Below are 19,166 nucleotides of genomic sequence, written 5' to 3' on the forward strand. Positions count from 1 at the left end.
AGAATTATGCAGCTTAGTGTTTAGACATAAGGGCTTTTAGAAGTACAAGTTTATGGTAAGTTCATTATGAGCTCATTATAAGTTCTAACACTTATCTGGGAGTTATGTAGGTGATTTATAACACTGTCTTCACAGACTTAATTGTTAAGGTTTTTACTTAATTCAATAGTTAAAACTCTAAGTTAACATTTATAGAGTGGGTTTTCACTGAACTCATAATATACTAATCAGACACTTTTATGATAACTTAGCTAGAGGCAGAAAGCAACCTTGGGGGCCTGGGAAACATTACTAAAAGCTTCTTTTGAGTTTTCTTTAGAAACAAGCACTGCAGGATAAGAGAAATGTAACGGAGACACCTGGACAAGAAAGGCGATTATAAGTTCTGAAGGTCATAAAGCCCCAGAAGGAAGACTACTGCTAAACTTTCTGGAGACAGTTCAAGGACTGTAATTCGGGACTTTGGACTAAAACTATCATCTTTGGCCTTATGAATAAGACTCATTGTCTGAATGTTTACAGGGTTCTTGGCTTATTTGTTGCTAAGACCACTAGATGGTGGTAACTTGTAGAGGATATGTACGTGAAGGAATTTTCTTTGTCTTGCCCCTTTACGAATGGTATAAAAGCTCTGTGTTAACTAACATTAAATTGTCATCTGTTCAGGAAGCAGGGTATATTATCTTTGTCTTTCGCCTATCTGTCTCTCCTTCAGGACATCTCATGACCCTTGCAAGGGGCTGGACCCCTTCAGCACATGTTTGCAAACCAGACAGAAGAGAGTCCTCACTGGATCTGCCTGCACCTTAGTCATGAACTTCCCAGCCTCCTGAAATAAATGTTTGTTGTTTAAGCAAACAAAACAAAAAAACTCCAAAACACAAAACTATAGCACGATGAGTCACCATTACACACTGACTAGAATGTTCAAAATTAGATTGAGAATACCAAGAGTTGTAAGGATTTGGTGTAACTGGAACTCTTGGTGGTGAGAATATAAAATGTTACAATCTCTTTGCCAACTTAGGTTTTAAAAAAAATGGAGGTGGTTTCTTTCGCTCATGCCACCTCTGACATGTCACCCTGTTTTCTCTCTCTTTTTTCTCTAAAACATTGTTCAAAAACTTAAAAAAAAAAAAAAGCCAGGCACAGTAGCTCAAGCCTGTAATCCCAGCACTTTCGGAGGTGGAGGCTAGAGGACTGCCTGAGCCCAGGGTTCGAGACCAGCCTGGGCAACTTGGGGAGACATTGTCTCTACAATAAATAAAAAATTATCTGGGCATGGTGGCGCATGCCTGTAGTTCCAACTACTTGGAAGGCTGAGGTGGAAGGATCACTGAGCCCAGCAGGTTGAGGCTGTAGTAGCCGTACAGTGAGACTCCAACTCAAAAAACAAAACAAAACTTAAAAAAAAAAAAAGGAACATACACCTATGGTAATAAACCCGACATTCTATTTCTAGTTATTTATCCAAGAGAAATGAAAACCTATGTCCACACAAAGATATGTACATGAATATTTATAGAGCTTTGTTCATAATAGGAAAAAATGAAAACCACTCAAATGTCCACCAACTAGTGACTGGATGAACCAAATGTGATATGCCACTTGGCAATAAAAAAGGACTACTGACAAATGCAATCATGTGGATAAATCTCAACACGGATTGTTTGTGCTAAGTGAAAGAAGCAAGCCAAAGTCAAAAGAAACCAGCCTTAAAATTCTAAAAGCAAACTAATCTACAGTGGTAGAAAGTTGAGCTGATCAGTTGTCCACAATCAGGATGTACAAAAAAGAGAAGAACTAACAGGGGTTTGAGGAAACCTGAGAAGTGATGGAAATATCTTGTACATTGATGGTAGTGGTTTCATGGGTGTACACATCCATCAAGACTTATTGAATCACACACTTTAAATGGGTACAGTTTATTGTACATAAGCTATACCTCAATAAATGGGGTTAAAGACAAAACAGAAAAATCAATATTGTTTCAAGCTTGCTTCTTTTCTCATCCTCTTTCTTCTCATCTCACTTCTCATCAACCTCACTCATGTCACCTACTTTACATGTTAGTAACTATCAAATCTACTGCAGATTCTCTCCTGGAAATAAATCCCTATTAATTACTGCCGGGCTGCTGGACATTTCCAACTTGTATATCCCACAGGCTCCTTAAACTCAAAAAGCATCCAGAAATGAACTTACTAACACCACCCAACAGGAAATAAATCTTCCCTTTCTCTTAATGCAGAATGATTAAGAAGTCACCCAAGCTGGAAGCCAGGCTGTATTCATCTGACACGTCCTCAGGTACCTGTCTAAACTCTCTGTGAACGCCTCATTCCTACCTGGATCCTTTCTGTAACTCTCCCAGAATGTTTTTCTAGCCTTAGCTGACCATCTCACCCTCTGCTTAAGTCAGAGGCTCATCTTGCCTTCCAGCTAGAGGTCAGAGTCTTCACTAGGTACACAGGGCTCAGGACGGCTGTTTACCACACACTAACCCACCCCCACAATCTGTGGAAACAGCCACTGGTACCCAGAGGTGGGACCTGCATGACCATGTCTTCTATGTGATGATGAACTCAGTGTCACCAGAGTAAGCTGTGCCTATGACATTCTTTCTTCTGTTAACTTGAAACAGAAAGGCAGGAGGGAGTTTTGGCCTTACTCTGTATAGACAGCTTTATATTATGTATTAAAGATAATATCCTAAAAATAAGGCCAGGTGTGGTGGCTCATGCTTGTAATCCCAGCACTTTGGGAGGCCAAGGTGGGAGGACTGCTTGAACCAAGTTTGAGACCAATCTAGGCAACATGATGAGACCTCATCTCTACAAAACAAAACAAAACAAAAAAATAGCTGGGTGTATTAAGGGTGCATACCTGCGGTCCCAACTACTTGGAAGACTGAGGTGGGAGGATCACTTGAATCCAGGAGGTCGAGGCTGCAGTGAGTCATGATCTTGCTACTGCATTCTAGCATGGGCAATAGAGTGAGACCCTGACTCAATATATATATATATATATACACAAACACACACACACACCAGGGATGCCAAAAAAAGTACAAACATTTTTATTTTTTTGAGTTGGAGTCTCACTCTTTGTTGCCCAGGTTGGAGTGCAGTAGCATGCTCATGTCCACAATGGCCTCGACCTGCTGGGCTCAGGTGATCATTCTGCCTCAGCCTTCCAAGTAGCTGTAACTTCAGACACATGCCACCATGCCCGGCTAAATTTTTTTGTGATTTATCGTAGAGGTGAAGTCTCACCAAGTTGTCCAGGCTGGTCTCAAACCCCGGGGCTCAGGCAATCCTCTCGAATCAGTCTCCCCAACTGCTGGGATTACAGGTTGAGCCACCGTGCCTGGTGAAAAGTATACACATTTTTTTTTTTTTTTTTTAGTTGGAGTCTCACTCTGTCACCCAGACTGGAGTGCAGTGGCCGCTCCCGGCCACCGCAACCTCGACCTGCTGGGCTCCGGCGATCCTTCCGCCTCAGCCTTCCAAGTAGCTGGAATTACAGGCATGCGCTACCACGCCCAGCTAATTTTCTTTTATTTATTGTAAAGATGAGGTCTCCCTGCCCAGGTGGGTCTCGAACCTGCCGACTCAGGCAATCCACTCACCTCAGCCTCCCAAAGGCGTGGGATTACAGGCTGAGCCACCGAGCCCAGCTAGTATACACATTTTAAGAAATGTTATCTATGTATTACTTTTCAAAGTTGAATTGAGTTACAGTAGCAATTTGTAATTGCAGAAGTCAAATGTGACTTGTATTTATCTTTTGTTATCAATATATATTATTACAATTTTAAGTTTTTTCTTTCTTAAAAATATGTATACTTTTGGCACCCTCTGTATATGCCCCCAAATTAAAAATATTCTTGAAAAAGGCACATAAAATAAAAGTTCTGGAATTTAAATGTAACTGTTCAACAACTTAAGTTAGGAAACTCTCCCAGAATGTAGGGCAGAGGAAAAAATAACATACTGACTTGTATTTGAATATAAATTCAAAAGACAGATCTTCAGAATCAATCCAGCTGGTCTAATATCCAGCTATTAGGAGTTCCCAGCTTCATTTTTCTACCTACCACCCATTACCTTCTAATACATCATTCACTTTTTTTTTTGGTTGGCGTCTCACTCTGGTGCCCAGGCTGGAGTGCGGTGGGATGCTCACGGTCACCAGAGCCTTGACCTGCTGGGCTCAGGTGATTCTTCCACCTCAGTCTTCCAAGTGCCTGGAATTACAGGCACGCACCACCATGTCCGGCTAATTTTTTGATTTATTGTAGAGACGAGGTCTCGCCAAGTTGCCCATAGTGGTCTTGAACCCATGGGCTCAGCAATCCTCTTACCTTGGCCTCCCAAAGTGCTGAGATTATAGGCGTGAGCTACCATGCCCAGCCTCATTTTTTTAAAAATTATTGGTCTTCCCTAACTAAAACATAAGGCCCATGGGGGCAGAAATTTATTTTATTGGCAATATTCCCAGTGTCTAGAAGTCTACTCCATCCACAGCAAGTACTGAATAGGTATTTGTTGAAAGAATGAAACAAAGGCTAAAAAGTTCTGACATAACATTATTTGGGACCTAGAATTATAGACCTAGCAAAGGTGTCAAGTATGAAGACAGAACAGACCTGCAAATATGCCTAGATACACTGAGTTATCTCCAAGTACACTTTTTAGGAAGTTATTTGAGATTACAAAATGCTCTGTGGGATAAAGGGGAACGTGAAACTAAGCCAGGGTCCAAACAAAAGCAATTCCTGGGTGACAGTCACATAGTAGGTTTACAAAGCAACCGACCCATGTTGAAAGGAGACAACCGGCCAGGCACAGTGGCTCATGCCTATAATCCCAGCACTTTTGGAGGCCAAGGTGAGCGGATTGCCTGAGACTGCTGGTTCGAGACCAGCCTGGACAACTTGGCAAGACCGCATCTCTACAATAAATCAAAAAATTAGCTGGGCATGGTGGCACATATCTGTAGTTTCAGCTACTTGGAAAGCTGAGGTGGAAGGATTGCCTGAGCCCTACAGGTCAAGGCTACGGTGGCCGTGAGCGTGCCACTGCACTCCAGTCTGGGAGACAGAGAGAGACTCGGACTCAAAAAAAAAAAAAAAAAAAAGGAAAAAAGAGACACCCATGGCCTCTAAAGAAGAAAAGAATGGCCTTCATTCAATAGGAGAGGTTGCGCAACTTCTTAGGAAATAGAAAATAAAATACCTCTTCTCAAAAAGCAAACAAAAATTAGAAACTGTGGGGAAAACAACAGCAAATCCAACAAGTCATAATCCAAATAGGAAGCAAGAACACAGGGCACGATGGAATGTAAGAAAAGCAACCCTGATTGTCATTTGCAACGTTTTCCTTCAAGTGGTGTAGGAGCTGACTGAGCTTCAAAGCCCTAGGGAATGTAACACTACCTGGCTGTAACATAAACAGTATTTGCATCCTCTTCACTGTGAAATGCTGTCCACTAGCTCTCAGCTTTCAGTAAACTTCAAGACAAAAAATACACTTCTGGCTATGGGCCAGAATATCCATTTCACTAATCTTGATAATATAAAAATAAAGATAGCACTGAGAGAAGGTCTTAATATCCTCATTCTGTGAACATGGAAACTGGGAGACATTGGCTAAAATTGAATACATCAACAACTAAAATCTTGTACAGAAAGACTAAAAGCAGCTGCCTTTGAAGGTAGGTCTAGGCTTAAAGAGGGAAGGTAACTTACTCGTCATAAGCTCTTTAGGACAGGGCATCTGTTTTGTCTTGATCGCGTATATACACTACGTTGATTCTTTTACTTGATACTCAAGATAAACATGCTTTTGCTTTGCTGGAGCCACCTCGACCATCAGCCAGTCTTGATATCCACCCGGGCTGGACTCAAACAGTGTGAGTCAGGGAGAGTGTCCTCTAAACCACCCTGCCTCAGTAACGTTTCATTCATTTCATACTTTTTCATGGCCCGCTAACATTTAGACAGTAAATAAGGATTAAGTTCAGGAAATAACTCTTGAGGGAGTCACTTAAAACACAAAAACACTCACATATAGACCTCAGGAAATCAAATTTGTATTAGCACTATTTTAGCCAGTACTTTCTTTATAGAGATTTATTTCTTTTACAATCATTAAGATTTTCACCTAAATAAGTTGTCAAAATACATTACCTGATTTTATTTAGACTCTAAATGTTAGGGCACAAAAAGCACATAAACATCTACGAGTATCAAAAACATTTATAACCTTACTATTTTATAGTGCGAGAAAAGGGGTAAGAAAGAATACAAATAAATTAGATCTAAAGAGTTACATACAAAATTTTCTTTGATCATTTATTAAAATATGCCAGAAAAGTAAAAGGAATGGTATTAAGCCTTTAAAAACAGTTGTGGACATCATCTGACAGTGTCTTCTCCAGCGTCCTGGTCACGTCCTCAACTCAGGAGGCACTGGAGACAGCCAGTTTCTTCAAATGGTCCATGAACACCTGCAGGCTAACGTCATCGGTTAGAATGGGCGCTCCAGTTTCCTGAAATTGGATGATAAAGGTTTGTTGACAAATGTCTTATTGTTAGAATTTGTGAGCTGTTAGGGATCTTGTGACTCCGAGTACTCACAGGTGCTGCTCCTCTGCTGTGAACTGGGCCCACCACCCCATCATCTGCCTAACTAACTACTTCTTTAACTGAAGCACAATTTCCTCACAAAACACTTTCCTGATACACTGAGCTCAGGTCACAGTTGCCTGCTAGCACATACCGTTGCTCTGTACACCCTTCTTCACAGTTCTGATGACTCACCCAGCATTCAGCTCCCACCAGTGTGAGTTCCCTAAGGCTCATACCCACTCCTGTTACCTGGCCGGTACCTAGCCCTAGCTTTTAAATGCTCTGTTTACAACAGAAGCTGGACAGTGGTGCACTCATGGCTGAGTGAATCATATCTCCACTGAATAGATGGATACTTGTGCTTCCGAAAAGCTTATGGTTTTATTAATGTTATAGGAAAAAACGGAATATGAACCTCAATTTGTAGTAAGATCCCACATTTATAAAGAAATTTAAACATGTATATATGTATAGGACACAGACACTATACCTAGAAAAAAGCCAGAAAGTATTAACTCTAGATAGCGGTTACAGGTAATTTTAATTTTATTGCTTTTTAAAAAAATTTTCAAACTTTTACAGATGAAACGGTACTGTTATCATCAAAAAAATGTAAGTAAGATCACAATGTTTTCAGAGGACTTCCAGTTCTAAAGGAGTAGAAGACATACTTTTTCTACTCCTCCCTCTAAGTAAAACTACAAACTGGACATTTTATATAAACCAAACATTGAAAGGTAACAAACTAGGGCCTAGGAACCCAAGGACAGCAGAGCAGTGAGTTCCTTAGATTTTCTTTGTGCCTCATATACCCCAGATTTGGAGCTCAAGAAGCTGGCAAACTGTTATTGAGCACAGACCCAAAAGAAACACAAAAAGTCAAAGGACCGGAGCAGCCTAGCAAGATAAAAAATCTTAGAAAAAAACCACCATACTCCAGCCAAAAGTAACAGAAAAAACCATAGCCTTGCTCCACACATACGAGCAAAGGCCACGTGGGCACCTAAAAATTCCACCCTCACAAGGTCATAATCAGGAAGCCCAACACCCCACTGGGACAGCAGCAGAGAAGGCAGAGTACAGAACCAGGAATTCCGTCTCAATGGCCAATAAGAAATCTCCTAGCCCTGTAGGGTCAGTGAGACCATTTGGGGAGCCTGGACTTCCACCCACACCAGGCAGGACTATATGTCCCTCCCCCTGCCCATGGGATGGTATCAAGAGAGGATTAGTGAAGAGTCAGGACTTTCACCATCACCCAAGTGTAACAAGGCCACCTCCAGCATGGTGTCAGTGGAGGCTGCCTGGGGAACTGAACTACCATTCCCTTGAGCAGTAACAATAAATCACTACTATGCCCTCAAATGTCAAGAGACCAGTGGAAAATGTGGACTATTATCTCCACCTGGCAGTAATGAAACAATGCACCCCCTTAAAGTTTTCCCAGCCAGGCATGGTGGCTCACACCTGCAATCCCAGCACACTGGGAGGCCAAGATGGGAGAAGTGCTTTAGACCAGGAGTTCAAGACCAGCTGCGGCAACACAAGAGATCTTGTCTCTATAAAACATTTTTTAAAAAATTAGCCAGGTGTCATGGTGCACACCTGTAGTCTCAGCTACTAGGGAGGCGGAGATGGAAGTATTGCCATGATTGTGCCACTGCACTCTAGCCTGTGACAGAGTGAGACTGCAACTCAAAAAAAAAAAAAAGCAGGAGGGGAAACATATATAATTCAACAGACCAGGAATAAGACATAAAAATATTTTACTGAAGAAGAGATACAGACGGCAAAGAAGCACATGAAAAGATGTTCTACATCATCAGACATTAGGAAAATGTAAACTGAAGTCACAATGATATACCACTACATACCTACCAGGATTGCCAAAATACAGTAAGTGCCCTACATATGAACCTTCGAGTTGCAAACTTTTGAAGGCAAACATGAATTCATATGTCCAATCACATAAGTTAGTTCATGTGTCTGGCATACGTTGCCACAGGTGTGCATCCCCTAAGTGGCTGTGCTTTTGTGTACTTTACTGCACAATACTGTGTAGAGTATGATAGTATAATATCTTCATTTCAAGTCCAGGATGTTCAAAAGCAAGTGTACAGTATAGCTGATTGTGTTAGTTGGGTACCTAGGCTAACTTCATAGGACTTATGAACAAATTGAACTTATGAACTTGCTCTTGGAATGGAACTCATTCATATACAGTGACTTACTGTAAAAGTAATGACAACATCAAATGTTGGCAAGGAGGCAGAGAAACTGGATCCCTCATAACTTGCCAGTGGGGATGTAAAAGGTTGTAGCCACTCTGAAAAAGTTTGGCAATTTCTTTAAAACATGAACTATGTAACTACCATAAAACCTAGCAAGTGCTCCTGGGCATTAATCTCAAAGAAATGAAGATTTATGTTCATAAAACAATCTGTAAGCCAGGCACGGTGGCTCACACCTGTAATCATAGCACTTTGGGAGGTGGAGGCAAGAGGATTGCCTGAGCCCAGGGGTTTGACACCAGCCTGGGCAACTCAGTGAGACTCGCCTCTATGATAAATCAAGAAAAATTAGCTGGGCATAGGGGTGCATGCCTGTAGATCCAGCTACTTGGAAGGCTGAAGTGGAAGGATCACCTGAGCCTAGCAGATCAAGGCTGTGGTGGCCGTAAGCATGCCACTGCAATCCAGTCTGGGTGACAGAATGAGACTCCAACTCAAAAAAAAAAACAAAAACCTGTACATGAATGTTTACAGTAACTTTCTTCCTGTTAGCCAGAAACTGTGAACAATTCAGATGTCTTACAATGAGTAAATGATTAAACAAACTGCAATACATCTATACTGCAGAACACTACTTGACAAATTAAAAGAAACACATTACTGACACATGCAACAACCTGGATGAATCGCTAGATAATTATGCTGAGGGCTCAAAGACAATCCAAAAGGTTGTTTAACTGTATGGCTTCACATAGAACATTCTTAGTGAGAAAATCATAGAAATGGTGACCAGATTAACAGTTGCCAGACACTAGGAAGCAGAGGTAGAGGAAGATGGCAAGTCAGTGTACTGTAAGAAATCACCAAGAGAGCTTCCAGCTGGGTGCGGTGGCTCATGCCTGTAATCCCAGCACTTTGGGAGGTGGAGGTAAGAAGATTGCCTGAGTCCTGGGGTTCGACACCAGCCTAGGCAACAGTGAGACAATAAATAAAAAAATTAGCCGGGCACAGTAGATTGCACCTGTGGTTCCGTTACTTGGAAGGCTAAGGCTGAAGGATCGCCTGAGACGAGCAGGTCGAGGCTGTGGTGGCTATAAACATGCCACTGCACTGCATTTCAGATTGGATGACAGAGTGAGACTGACTCAAAAAAAAAAAAAAAGAGAGAGAGAGAGCTCCGATGGAAATGTTGCACACCTTGATCACATCAATGTCAATACTACCCTGGTTATGATACTGTATTCTAGTTCTGCAAGATGTGACCACTAAGAGAAAGTTGGTGAATGATACAGGGGATCCATCTCTGTATTAGTTCTTATAAATGCACTAACATTTACAATTATCTCAAAATAACTTTGATTAAAAAACATTATAAAATGTTAAAGACTCATCCAAGGGAGACATAAATGCTGGGGCTAATTAGATAACATAGTAACCAGGAGGAAAAAAAAAAGAGAGAGAAATGGGGGCTGCAGAAATAGCACCAGCGTTGAGCAGAGCTAGATGGAGGCCCCAGCACAGTGCTGCACCCTGCTTTGCACCTGGCACATGACACTGTGTGCTGTGGAAAAGGAGCCACAGAGGGAGTTACCCACCCTTGTCCCCTGTCCAGTTATGTCATTCAAAGTGGGATTTTTTTTCCTTCCCAGTAAAATATCCAAGTTATTAAGTTATTGTCTCCAGTTCAAAAAAGATCCAATTTGCAGGACTTTAAAAACAAAATTTTTTTAAAAACCAATCGCGTTTCCTCCCCAAATACCTGATAATTTCTTACCTGTCCCCAAGCATACAGGTTATTGTGTGTCTGAGATGGGTTGACTTTGGACAAAAGGAATCGAGCCTTTAGGGAAAAAAAAAGTTTAAAGATTAAAAGTGACATGAATATGAGTGTAACAGAAAAAAGTTAAATAACTTTTAACATTTCTTTGGTGAAATTTGAAATTTTTTCCTGTATAGGAACCGGCTTCTGTAGCTCAAGCCCACTGGCTTTCCATTTATTAAGGATCCCAAAGTAGGAGACATGTTTTTTATTTTGGCCTCTACTTCTACATCTGCATATTTTGGCCACTCATTTAAAGGAAGTCATATGTGGACTGATTATCTATCTATAAGTCAATTTATGTCACCACATCAAATACCAACCATCCTGTTTAGATGTAGAGCCATAAAAACCAATCCCAAAACTAAGAGACCATCAGAGCTGGAACTCGGTCCACTCACCTGACTGCCCCCGTGCTCCGTGTTGATGTAACGTGGCATCGGGAAGCGCGCTTGCAGAATTTCCTGTGCATCATCCAGTGGTGCTTGCAGAAGGTGCTTGAAGTTTTCATATTCAGGCATGTCCTGGTACCCAGCTTTACGCCACTGGGCTATGGTCTACACCAAAAGAAACCCAACCAAATCTGTTGGGGAAACTGGAATGGCTGCCTTCATCCACAATGACATTTCCATCACCACCACCACCACCCAGAACTTGTTTCCAGTGAAGAAGACTTATGTCAAAAATGACAAGTTTCAGCCAGGCGTGATGGCTCAGCCTGTAATCCCAGCACTTTGAGAGGCCAAGGCGAGAGGACTGCCTGAGCCCAGGGGTTCGAGACCCACCTGGGAAACTTGGTGAGACCTCGTCTCTACAATAAATCAAAAAATAAGCCAGATGTGGTGGCGTGCGCTTGTAGTTCCAGCTACTTGGAAGGCTGAGGCGGAAGGATCAACTGAGCCCAGCAGGTCAAGGCTGCAGTGGTCGTGAGAGTGCCACTGCACTCCAGCCTGGGCAACAAGAGTGAGACTCCAACTCAAAAAAAAAAAAGACAAGTTTCAGTAGGAAAGCAAAGCAGAGCTCACTAGGAGAAGGAGAGGCAGGAGTGAGCAAGAAGGCCGCATCCAGGACACCCCTGCCACACAGTTCTCCTAGGAATGTCAGTCATCAGTCTCACCTCCTCTCTCCTTTGCAGCTGTATACACCAAAAGGTTAGTGAAATCCTTGACTGAGTTATCACAAGGAGTTGGGGCCTCTCTCCCTTTCCACTTCCATGGTTACCACTCAGTCCAGCTGCTCACCTCCCCCACCCAAGAGACAAAGGGATTTGTTGGCTGCCCTAGATTCTAGAATATAGAATCTATTACTACTTCTCTTTTCCTAACAGCACACACACATGACACAGATCCTCCAGTGGGCTGGGTGATACAGGCTGGGTGATACTGACTCATCCCACGTCCTGCTCTCTGAGTTGGGATGCTCTTAGTGGGGAGACAAAGGCTGTAGGAAATCAACGTGTGAGTGCTAACTGGGCAATAAGGAGATGCAATATGCTAAACTGTGGAAGAAAGGAAAGAGGACTTGTCTCACGACTAGGCTGAACACTTTGGGTCTTACTCGCTCTTTCATACTCATCAGCAACTGGTCTAGGAAACATCCTGATACACAGGAAGAAACATTCATGAACAGATTCATATATCTTTCTAAATAAGCTGAAGTGCTTTCACATGTCACTCAGGAAAACAAGAAAATAAAGGAAAGGCAACATGGAGAAAGAGGATACAGCACGTGTGCAATGTGTCTCAACGACAGAGCTGTGAGCATGACTCCAGGCAGAGGACTGTCTCCGGAGCCTCCTTCTGCAGCCCACTCTGCCCTACTTCCCAGAGTTGCAGTCAGCGTCTTCAGGTCTGAATTCCCTGACCAGGTCCCCTGGTCCTCCCACAAGCTTACTTGGGTCCAAAAGTGCATAAGAACACCCTCATCCAGCTTACTGTGGGCTTCTGGAGGGTGACAGCAATGTCACTGTCTTCGCCTTTATAGCCACTCACTTGCACAAAAAGGTGCTCAATCAATGAATGGGATCTGGGGCTGCAGTCAGAAATGTCTACAAGAAGTGAGCTGAAGACAGAGAAAGCCATGCTGCCGAGACAGATGCCCCTTGATACCCACAGAGACTGTGGCTCCAGCGTACCCTCCCCCTCCAGGGCACCAAGACCCAAGGATACTCCAGTCCATCATATAAAATGGTGTAGTATTTTTGCATGTAAAATACTACAAATCCTTCCACATACTTTAACTTATCTCTGGTTTACTTATAATACCTAATTCAATGTAAATGCTATATAAATAGTTGTGTATTACATTTTTAAAATTTGTATTACCTTGTATTGTTAAATTGGTTTTTTTAAATTACTTTTTCAAATATTTTTGATCCATAGTTAGTTGAGCCTGCAGATGCAGAACCCATCAGCTGGAGGGCCAAATGCTACCAAAGGACACAGTGGGAAGACCAGCTGGTCACCCAGGGGCCCTTGGTCTAGGACCATCACTGATAGCCTCACTTCTGTGAGCAAGCAGCTGGCAGAGTGGGTGTTAATATGTTGGAGAAAGTTTCAAGTTACAAAATGCTTGTTAGTATCAGAAAATAAGTACTTCCTAAATTACTGAGGGAATTCTGAAACACAATTTATACCTTTTCAGGACATCTGAAATCATTTCTAATGTTCAGACACTAGGAAGCCAAATCAATCACCAAAGCCTTTTAATGAAATACAAGAAAAGCATCACTGCTTTTGCTCACTGCTTAATGCTCAATTAACAGATTTTTTTTTTCCCTATAAGAGCAAATAATTCAGAGGAGTCACTCTTTTTCTTAAGGCATGAACCTCTTTGAGAAAGAAATGGCTTCTCCCCGAAAGTCATCCATGGCCATCCTAGTCGCATAACGTTCCCTTTGCCACACTATCTCATCAAAGAAAAACTTTAGCCCCAAATTCCAGCATTGCTCGGAAGGACAGAAGTGTGTATAACATTTTTAGCAAGGAATAATAAACTAGTCGTGCCAATGACTTACAAAGTAATAAAGTACAGTGATTTAAAAGACCACCTGAGACTTATAGCAATTATTAAAATTACTAAATAAACTAAGATACTCCAGGGACCTAAGAAAATATTTACTAGAATAAAAGCTCCTGTATTCAAAATAAACTGAGCTTTTTAAGCCCAAATTCCATTTTCAAATTTCATGAGAAACGATAGAAAGAGACAATCGAACAGGCAGTCACTCTGTGATTCTCCTTGTGCACATGTTAAATAAATGTGTATGCCTTTCTCCAATTTAAAAACAAACAAACGGAAAAACAACAGTAAAGAAAAAATGAATATCAACTTACTTCACCGAGATAAATGACAATTTGGAAGAAAGTATCCATCAGCAAAATCCTATCGGCCAGAATGCTGCTGCTATCCAAGAGCACTGGCTGAAGAAGAGAAGAGAGAGGGCATTAGACTTCCCTGGTCCCACAGTGGCCACTCCCCTCCCACACCTGGTGCCCACAGCCAGTGCGGAGGCTGGTTACAAATGCACCTGACACAGTGCGCTGCCCTCTTCCTGTCACACTCCCACTTTCTGCTCCTGACTTAGCAGCTCTCAGCCTCAACTTTGTAAAAAAAAAAAATATATATGCTCCAAATAATCCCTCATCAATTAGGAAGAGCCATTAATGATATCTTTTGATTCAGGAACCAGAGATAATTCTGAATATTCTAGTTTTGTGCTAGAAATGCATTTTATCAATCAGAGACACTTTCTCTGTAGATGAGACAGAGCAGGAATGCCTATGTAAAGTAGTATTTATTACAAGTTTTTAAAGTTTACAAAATATGTGTTTTTGTTTTCAATAGGTAAAATAAAATAACTTATACTCATTAAAGAAAATTTAAAACCTTGTACCCAAGTATAACAAAAAGGACGTTTTGGTTTATTTCAACATAGTTCTTTATTTTTGCAGTTTAGAAAAGTTTTTTGGGTTTTTTCATGTAGCATTTTTACATAAGAAGTTATCTATCTCTTCTATTATGTTACATAAAATTTATAGAACCCATATCCACAGATTCCACATCTGTGAACTTGATCAACCTTCAATTGAAAATATTTGAAAAAAACAATTGTGTCTGTACTAAACATGTATAGACTTTTTCGTTGTCATTACTTCCTAAACAATATAGTATAACAACTATTTACATAGCATTTACATTGTATTAGGTATTATAAATAATCTAGAGATGAGTTAAAGTGCACAGGAAGATGAACATAGGTTATATGTAAATAGTACGCCTTTTATGTTTTTTAAGTTGGGGGTTTCACCCTGTTGCCCAGGCTGGAGTGCAGTGGCACAATCATGACTCACTGTAGCCTTCACCTCCTGGGCTCAGGTAATCCTCTTGCCTCAGCCTCCTGAGTAGCTAGGACTATAATACATGTCACTATGTTTGGCTAACTTTTTTGTTTCGTAGAGATGAAGACTCATTATGTTGTCCAGGATGGTCTCAAACTCCTGGACACAAGCAATCCCCCCTCCTTGGCTTCCCAAAGTGCTGGAATTATAGGTGCGAACCACCACACCTGGCTGTTACGCCATTTTACATCAGTAACTTGAGCTTCCATGAATTCTGGTATCTGAGGGAGTTCCTGGAACTAATTCCCCACAGATACTGAGGGATGACTGCATTTCTGAGGTTATTTATTTATTCTTCTATTATTGAACATTTGGATTGTTATCTAATTCTCTATTAGAATAGTTCATTTACTATTTATTTGCACAAAGTCTACTCCCGTATCTAGGAGTATTTCCTTAAGATACATTACGAGACACGCAATTAATGGGTTTAAGTATTAAGTACATGAACACCTTGAAAGATGTATACATGTATCTTTTTAAGGTTTAAAAAAGTTTTTTATATTTATTCCTGCCTTCCACAAATAATAGCCTTATATGTCCTTTGACTTTTTCCCAAGGATTTTTTTTTTTTTTTGAGTTGGAGTCTCACTCTGTACAGTGGCATGCTCACAGCCACCGCAGCCTCAACCTGCTGGACTCAAGTGATCCTTCTACCTCAGCTTTCCAAGTAGCTGGAACTACAGGCACACATCACCATGCCCAGCTAATTTTTTAATTTATTGTAGAGATGAGGTCTCACTAAGCTGCCCAGGCTGATCTCACAACTGTTGGCTCAGGCAATCCTCTCACCTCACCTTGGCCTCCCAAAGTGCTGGGATTATAGGCATGAGCCATCGCACTTGGCATAGGAGTTTTTTTAATACTCAGAAATGTTAAATTACCATAAAAACTCAATGTTGCCTTTTCTTTCTTTTTATAGTTCTGCTCTAAGAGTACACTTGCTAAAACATACATATATATAGATGGTGATTTCAATTCTCAGAAGAGCGTTTGGAAGAACCCTCACCTCCGGAGGCCCATGGAATGAGTAGGAGTAGAGGATGGGCTGAATCATGATGAGGGACTGGGTCAGATCCTGCCGGGCAAAGTGGTGTCTGTAGTACGACGACTCATCGGGGCTGTTGTTGAACACTTGAAGGAATGGAGATCTTCTGAGATGGAACATGAACTGGATTTACAAAGAAAAAATACAAATGAACACAGCTGTAACCTTCTCAGACACCCAGAGAATAGACTCACCTCAGGCCTCTGAAACAGCAGAACCCAGACTTTAAGAAGAAGGCCTCTGGGTTCACAGAAACACAAAGTACAAGGTGGTACTAGGAACAGCAGGAAGAGGAAAATAGGGAATTGCTGAATGAATACAGAGTCAGTTTTGCAACATAAAAACTTCTAGAGATAAGATGCACAACAATGTGAATATATTTAACATTACTCAACAGTTCACTAGGAAATTGTTAAGATGGTAGTTATGTTATGCATTTTTACCACAAGTTAAACTTTTTGTTTTTTAAAAAGAGGCCTTTGGATATGCAAGTTTCCACATAAAAGGGGAAAGGCAAAGAAATATGTATTCCAACTATCACTGTGCCAGGCTTGTGGAGACAGAATATCTGCTCTCAAAGGAAGTCCGGTGGGGAAAATGTACACCTGGGGGGTTGAATTATGAGCCCTAGTACAGGCAAGCACTGTGGGAGTCAGGGTGGAGAGCCAGCAGGAGACCACCCCCCAAAAAACTACGGGGGCTGAGGAAACCCTGAGACACATGCATGAAAAGGCCAAAGGGCTGGGACCAAGGGTACTCCAGGCACAGGAACAGCAGACAAGTGCTCCAGACACAGGATGGTAGTGTAGAGCGAGGGGAGCCAGGGAGAGAGGGAAAAAAGATAATGCTGTGAGTGGATTGCCTGAGCCCGTGGGTTTGAGACCCGCCTGGGCAACTTGGCGAGTCCTCATCTCTACAATAAATAAAAAAAATTAGCCGGGCGTGGTAGTGCGTGCCTGTAGGTCCAGTTACTTGGAAGTCTGAGGTGGAAGGATCCCTGGAGCCCAGCAGGTTGAGGTTGCAGTGGCCGGGAGCAGCCACTGCACTCCAGTCTGGGCAACAGAGTGCTATTCCAACTCAAAAACAAAACAAAAGATAATGCGGAGAGGTATATACTTTACCCTGAAGGACCGAGGGGAGGGGACTTTGAGTTTATTCTTGTTCCCAGAACATGCAAAGAAGTTGCCTGAGAAGTATAAAGCTTTCTGAGTCCCCAAATATTGAACCACGGGTTCCTAAATAATCATCAAGGCTGACATTCAATACATCCTACATGCAAGGAACAAAGCACTTGACAAGAATTATTTAATCCCTCCACAAGTTCCTGAGGTAGATTCTCCTACCATCCCTAGTTTACAGGTGGAAAAACTGAGGCACAGAGTGGGAAGCAATTTGTCCAAGGTCACCCCACTGCTGAGTGGCAAAGCTGAACTCTAATCTAGGCCATCTGGCTCCAGAGACTGGGTTCTTGTCCTCTATCCCAGAATATCTTGAAATAAGGATTTTTAGAAACCACCTCACCTGGTGGTTTTCAAACTGTGATCTTCAGTCTTAGTGAATCCTCAGGGCCCCAGGGTGGGGGACTCAGGTAGGACCAGTGATTGGGTGGTGCATGGGCACAACCAGAGTGGCACCAACTCTACCTACTTCCTGTGCAGGTTGCTGAGTGAAGGGTCCTCTTGAAGAGAGGCCTCCATGGCTTTACATAGGTTGCAAGCCACTTCTCCAGATCAACTCCTCCCTCCTAAAGATAAGAAAACCAAAACCCACGGAGATGTGGCACCTCACCTAGGATGGAACCCTGGTCTGACTCTGGCTGGTCCAGGGCTCTCCCCCACACAGCCTCAACTTCACAGGCACTGGCAGCTGAAAGTTCCAGACTCTGCTGTCAAGCTAACTCACATCTAAAGCTGAACAGATGCCTAGTACTGTGCTAAATACTCCACTGGTCTCAGTTACTGTCGTCCTCACAGACACCACTGAGTCAGGCTCTATTTCCTCATTTACATGAGGAGGAAATTCAGAAAAGGCAGAAACACAGATCTATGATGCAGCTTCCTGCTCCAGTCACTCCCTTCTCTCCTTCCCCTGTCCTGTGGCTCCCAAATGCAGGGTCTTGCATAGTGTAGTTATTTCCAGGAGCTGCTTACTGTTGACTTCTAATTATGATACAGCATAATAACCAGAGAGATTATTATTAAATATCTGTCACATTAATTGTGGTTTCATTTTGTTATATTCACCTCCACGTGTGCTCATTTTCTTGGTTTGCTGCTGAGGCAGCCAATTGTTCACCTAAAACTTCTACAAATTACACATTTTGTTGTGGCCTTACACCATGATCTTATTTCTTTTCTCCTCACTGCATGTCATCTTTGTCTCCTGTAGGGGTTAGAGTACTGTTTTGCAGAGACACAACATTTGTCTTGATGCAGACAACTTTTGACATTTAGCGACTAAGTCTCAAGACATAAAAGGTCTTCACCTCATCCTGAGAACAGTTTATTTCTAGCACAATTTATTGTTCTATACTTATTTTTTAAATACAGGGTACTTACCTGAGGATACAGAGAAAAGGAGTCTGATAACCTAAAGGAAGCGGGGTCTTCTTTGTTGTATTGCCCAAACTTCTGACACTATTGAAAGAAAACACCAGAAAAACACACTATGAAAAATAAAATAGCAGGTTTAACTGAACTGACAATTTTATTTTTATTTTCTCAAAAGTAGGGCAGACCAAGGTTGAATCTAATGACATTGTTTCCCACTTACCAGTCTGATGAGCTGTCGGTCCAGCCACCGGAGCACGTCCGGTCCCTCCTCTGATTCCGCGCGGAACACCCCAAGCCGTGCCATCAAGACCGCAGCAGCCTCCTGGTCAAAGGCTGCTTCTATGTGCCTGAGCTGACTCTGTGCATCTGCCCAACTGACAAGTTCAGAGTTAGTATCACGTGCGTGTTCAGGAGCGATCAGAAAGGCAGACATCCGTTTAGATAAGGAAACAAAATTCCTGTTCCTTCATCTAAGACAACAA

General features: G+C 42.0%; 1 protein-coding gene across 2 annotated transcripts in view; it reads right to left on the reverse strand.

Moving 5' to 3' along the window:
• Positions 1–6,080: 6,080 nt before the first annotated feature.
• Positions 6,081–19,166, reverse strand: part of SEC23B (Sec23 homolog B, coat complex II component) — a 36,921-nt gene continuing 23,835 nt past the window's right edge. For both annotated transcript variants that reach the window (XM_008063230.2, XM_021715112.1), the window contains exons 14-20: positions 18,905–19,058; positions 18,691–18,768; positions 16,094–16,255; positions 14,020–14,106; positions 11,086–11,241; positions 10,640–10,705; positions 6,081–6,555 (exon numbers count right to left, since the gene is read on the reverse strand). In XM_008063230.2, coding sequence (XP_008061421.1) covers positions 6,466–6,555; positions 10,640–10,705; positions 11,086–11,241; positions 14,020–14,106; positions 16,094–16,255; positions 18,691–18,768; positions 18,905–19,058 — 793 coding nt within the window. In that variant the 3' untranslated portion in view covers positions 6,081–6,465. The remainder of the gene's footprint in view (positions 6,556–10,639; positions 10,706–11,085; positions 11,242–14,019; positions 14,107–16,093; positions 16,256–18,690; positions 18,769–18,904; positions 19,059–19,166) is intronic.

Source organism: Carlito syrichta, unplaced genomic scaffold, assembly GCF_000164805.1.
Source record: "Carlito syrichta isolate Samal-C Ts95f unplaced genomic scaffold, Tarsius_syrichta-2.0.1 Scaffold306685, whole genome shotgun sequence".
In the NCBI taxonomy this organism is placed as follows: domain Eukaryota; kingdom Metazoa; phylum Chordata; class Mammalia; order Primates; family Tarsiidae; genus Carlito; species Carlito syrichta.